The 4,760-nt window shown below is 27.9% G+C and overlaps 1 protein-coding gene across 1 annotated transcript; it reads right to left on the reverse strand.

Moving 5' to 3' along the window:
• Window positions 1-2,226: 2,226 nt before the first annotated feature.
• Window positions 2,227-3,217, reverse strand: LOC126775926 (probable histone-lysine N-methyltransferase set-23). Its single transcript, XM_050498106.1, has one exon. It carries the CDS (start codon window positions 3,097-3,099, stop codon window positions 2,263-2,265), a length of 837 nt encoding a protein of 278 aa, XP_050354063.1. The 5' UTR covers window positions 3,100-3,217; the 3' UTR covers window positions 2,227-2,262.
• Window positions 3,218-4,760: the final 1,543 nt, after the last annotated feature.

Below are 4,760 nucleotides of genomic sequence, written 5' to 3' on the forward strand. Positions count from 1 at the left end.
ATTTGCTAACTGAATACTAACAGGAGTTTGAATCGTGAATATATATATATATATATTTATATTATATATAATAGTAGTGTAGTATATATATGTATGTATGTATTATGTATGTAGTATATAGGTAAACTGGCTTGTACCCTTCCCATTTATAAATATTATGATCCTCTGCCCAAAGGTTGCCTGGAAGAGATCGCTCCTTAGCGATAAGGCCGCCTGTTGCACCTCATGCAACTTTTTTTTTTTTGTTTAAAAATTATAATTTTTAGTTTTAAGTTTGGGTGCAATAAAGTGTCAATAATAATAATAATAATAATAACTGCTACACAAAGTTGTACTTCTAAATCGGTAGTTCTAATAGATTTTAATACTTGAAACGATTTTGTTGATAACATCGTCCTTATGCTTATCAACGGTACGCCAATATTTTAGACCACAATTGTTCTGACTAAGTTTAAACGAAACGGGTAAGTAGGTATACTACTACTAAAGGCAAATTTTATGCCCTATCGACAACATCGATAGAATTGATTTAGAAATGATTTGTCATCATTATAATTACGATAGATATATAATATACCTATGTGAATAGATTTTTTTTTAAAGACAAATTTCAGATTAGACCTAAATGTGTAGAAGATATCGCAGCGTAGATGTATGTGTACCAAAATCACTTTATTTATGGCAATGTACATTGCCAGCATTTTAAGTTGTTGCTGTTGTAAATTTTGGTAAGAAAATCTCAATAACGTTTATCGGTCCAAGTTAGACTGAATCTCACTTTCCATCAGGTGTGATAACAGTCAAGCGCTAGCCTATACATTTAAAAAAAAAATAAAGTTCGAACCCCGACAGTCCAGACACCTCAAGATCTACTTTCTCTATCTACTGGACAAGATCAATGAAAAACAACAAAAACAAATTACAAATTTATACAGGTCGTTTGTGTAGGATAGTGACTAGCTTATTTTTACAATTACACTCATAAGTTTATTTTTGCAAAAATAAAGGCTGAAACTACAGTATAGTGATGTGATTAGAGCCATTTTATCAATAAATAAAAAAATTGCAGATGCAACCTCAAGAGCGAGACAAGCTTTTATTGCCATAAGTTTGCGTTTTGTTTTAATTATTTAACGTTAAATTATGTAATGTAAAGAAACCATTTATAAATGACAATAGTGATTTTTGTATGCACACCATTGAAAATAAAATAAATTAAAATATACCAACAATGTTATTAACATTTAATAAAATAAAAATTAGGCTCCATGAGAAAATTCAATTATTTCCTATTAAACCAACTACTAAAATTAAGAAATTATAATAAATAAATTGCATTACATCAAATTATTTTTTATGTGAATAAGGCTAAGCAAAGTAATAAAGTAAACTTATTACAATACAATGTTTATTTCAATAATTTTTCAAATTAAATCAAATTTAAGTTTTTTATATTTTCTTACTGTAAAAGTACACCAATAATGCAATTAGTGTGAAAGAAAGATTTCACAAGATCAGTAACCATTTATTTATTTTTCTTTTATTGGTACAGGCTGCATTTTTATCTCTATATATTTCTGATATATAAAATCCCACCAAGACTTCACAACATATAATTAATGCAGCCATAGTGTCACACTAGACAAAGAATCGATAGGAATATTGTTACAAAATTGGATACGCTCAATAAAGAAACAAAGTACCAATGTTTCTTCATTGAGCAATTACTATTGGCAAATACTAGTCACTATCGTGACACTAGACAGAGAGCTTATCATAGGTGTGTGTGTGTATCACTTGATACAATTTTAAATCTAAATTTAAAAAAAAAGTTATATACTTAAAACAGATTCTAACTCTTCCATGATTCTTTAATGGCCGCTCACCATTAATTTATCATGGCTTTTTTCACTTTTTCATCCTACCAGGATTCCATAGACAATTTTACTTTTATATTAATAACGGTATGTAAAATATTTGAGAATTTATATCAACCAAAGACAAAAAAATATTATTAAATATAAGGTACTTGAATACCTTTAGTCACTTTCATTCTTATGTCTATACTCATACTTTCCAAAAATTATATTATGAAATATGTTTTTCAGTAAGTTTAACAAATGAGTTGGGTTAATATTTGGTAATGTAATCAATATAAATATGTGTTTTTTTATACTAAATATCCATAATACCACATTAAAACTTGTCATCAAGAAACAAATCAAATATATCTATAAAAATGTATTTGAAAAAACTGTAATCCTAATAAACATCATATGGCATATACCCCCTACATTTTGTACTTCTACATAAACATGTCTTCCTGTTGTTTAAATTTTCAGAAATAGATTGAGTCGAATTACTTAGATAGCTTGAACCATAATCAAATGTAATTTCATCATTGACAGATATATCTACGCAGCTAAAAAGAGCTAGTTTAGGTATGGGAGAATTCACCCTAACTGGTATTATTTCACAATTAGATTCGCAACTGTGGTTTATGTATCTGCCAATATTGCCGAACAAACTAGGATCTATGAATGTCTGGATGACATTTCCATTCACATGTTCGTTTAAACAGAAAATATAATTCATTTTGCTATGTGTTTGATTGTATGTTTGGCGACGTAAAGCTTCTGATTTAGTAATGACTTCTCCAGCGTATTCACAGACAAATGTTCCTTTAGCAATAAACTTGCTTGTAAATAGCCCTAAGCCTTTAGAAATATCTTCACATGTTGTCACAAACAGAGCTTCTATCGGTCCATTTTGAACAATTCTATTTCCACATTTTTCTGAACATTTACAATATTTACTGCATTCAATTATTGGGAAAGAATGAGAACCTGTCTGTTCCTTTAATTTAAATGTCTCTAGATATTTTGATTCGAAATGTGAAGTATAATTTGCACCACCAGAAATTTGAAGACAATTACAAAAATCTTCTTGACATATAACATTACAATCACAGTTATGTGCAAGTTGAGAGTCAAATTTTTCAATTAAACTAACATATTCATTAGTTTTATCCTCAGGGCCAGGAATGTTTTCATCAACGTAAACAATGCCATCCTCCTTATGTAAATAGTTATCATACATGATAAACAATTTTTTTTTCTTATTTAATAATAATATATATATAATGATTAAAATTATTACAGTTTACTGCTACTTACTACTGTTTATTACGAATTATAATAGAAAGAGAAACTGCTGTCATCAAACATTGACAAAAAGCAATTTCTATGATTTATATGTCACATTACATTTCTATTAAAATTAGACAGGAGCGCTGGTTGAACTAGTTCGTTTTTCGCCAAGAGAATCGGAATTGTGATTCAAAGGGGAAATGCTGCTAGAATTTTTTTTTTTAATAGACACATTACTGATTCGAGGCTCTAGGTGTAATATATTTGCCTTTCCAAGAGTAAAATTTAAATAGAAATAGATAAATAATTAAACTTGAACACGTGAAGTACATGGTATCATAATATATAACATATAAGTACAATAATCATTCGATTTTTTCGCCAGTAAAGGGAAGAAAAAAAAATCATTCGATTTTCTCATTTTATTGTTGCCATTCATTACTTGTTTTGTGTCGTATTATATATAAATGTAAAGTAACAATCTTTATTATTATAATTGGCTAAATAAATATGAGATCTTTCCCGGATTTCGGCAATTCATTTTCTCAATATTTACTCAAGCAACTGTAACTGACGCTAATGATGGTGAAGGAACTTAACTAATATTTGCCTAAATCCCTTTTAATTTTGTTTAGGCTAAAATGATTGATTCTAGACTAAATTAATTTGGATCACTCACTATAAATAATTGTCTCGTGAAATTGTTGTAGTGATATTAAACCACCATAATGAAACCATCTATTCGAGGTCTTATTACAATTCTCTCCGTTTTCTCTAGATGTGAAGTAGATTTTTAAGATGCTTTTTGATTATTTATATTATTCAGAAAATTGGATAAAATAAATTATGTGGCACATGTCCCAAAAAATAAGAATAAAATAATTAATTGTCTCAGACTCGATGCTTTCTTTTATTTATAGTATCAAGTATTAATTTAGATCCATTGTAATAGTCGATTATCTTAAATTTAATATAATCAATAGTATCGATCAATCGATCCTAAGTCTCATTAAATCATGAAGACGAAAAACGTCCCAATTGGTACGTTTTTTATCATTTTACTAAAGTGTAGCTTTTAAGAATCTAAAATAAATAAAATATATCTCATTGTCATGACATACCTCTTTTAAATACCGAAAAATATTTATGTATTTCTATTTAAATGCAGAAAATAAAACTAAGCCAATCATAAAATATGAAGGAATAATTACAGAATAAATATATTTTCAGTTTCCATTTCTATCATGTTTTATTTTTTGTTAAATATCTTCCCCGATACTTGATTGCCTCTATTAAATACTTATTTTGTTTGTTTTGTTAGGGTAAACATATCTATATTTATCATTGCATTTAATGAACAATATTCAGAGCCTATGTGTCAAATTATAACAAAATTATAACTGTTATGTAAATGCCATGATTATTTTTGTAGTTTTTATGCATTATTAATTGATTACGATTTTGTACTAATTAGTCATTCTGATTACAAAGCTGATGTATGTTTTTAAGCATTATATTTTGTCTATACTTTTACAAGTCTAAACCATAGACAAAAGATTGACATGGCTGCTTGTCACATTATAATTGTCAGTGGCTATAATGTATCGGCTG

The sequence above is a fragment of the Nymphalis io genome, chromosome 2 (assembly GCF_905147045.1).
Source record: "Nymphalis io chromosome 2, ilAglIoxx1.1, whole genome shotgun sequence".
Classification (NCBI taxonomy): domain Eukaryota; kingdom Metazoa; phylum Arthropoda; class Insecta; order Lepidoptera; family Nymphalidae; genus Nymphalis; species Nymphalis io.

What these genes read in the sequence shown, in the direction of transcription:
- LOC126775926 (XM_050498106.1), bottom strand. Translation starts at nt 3,099, where the DNA reads ATGTATGATAACTATTTACATAAGGAGGATGGCATTGTTTACGTTGAT.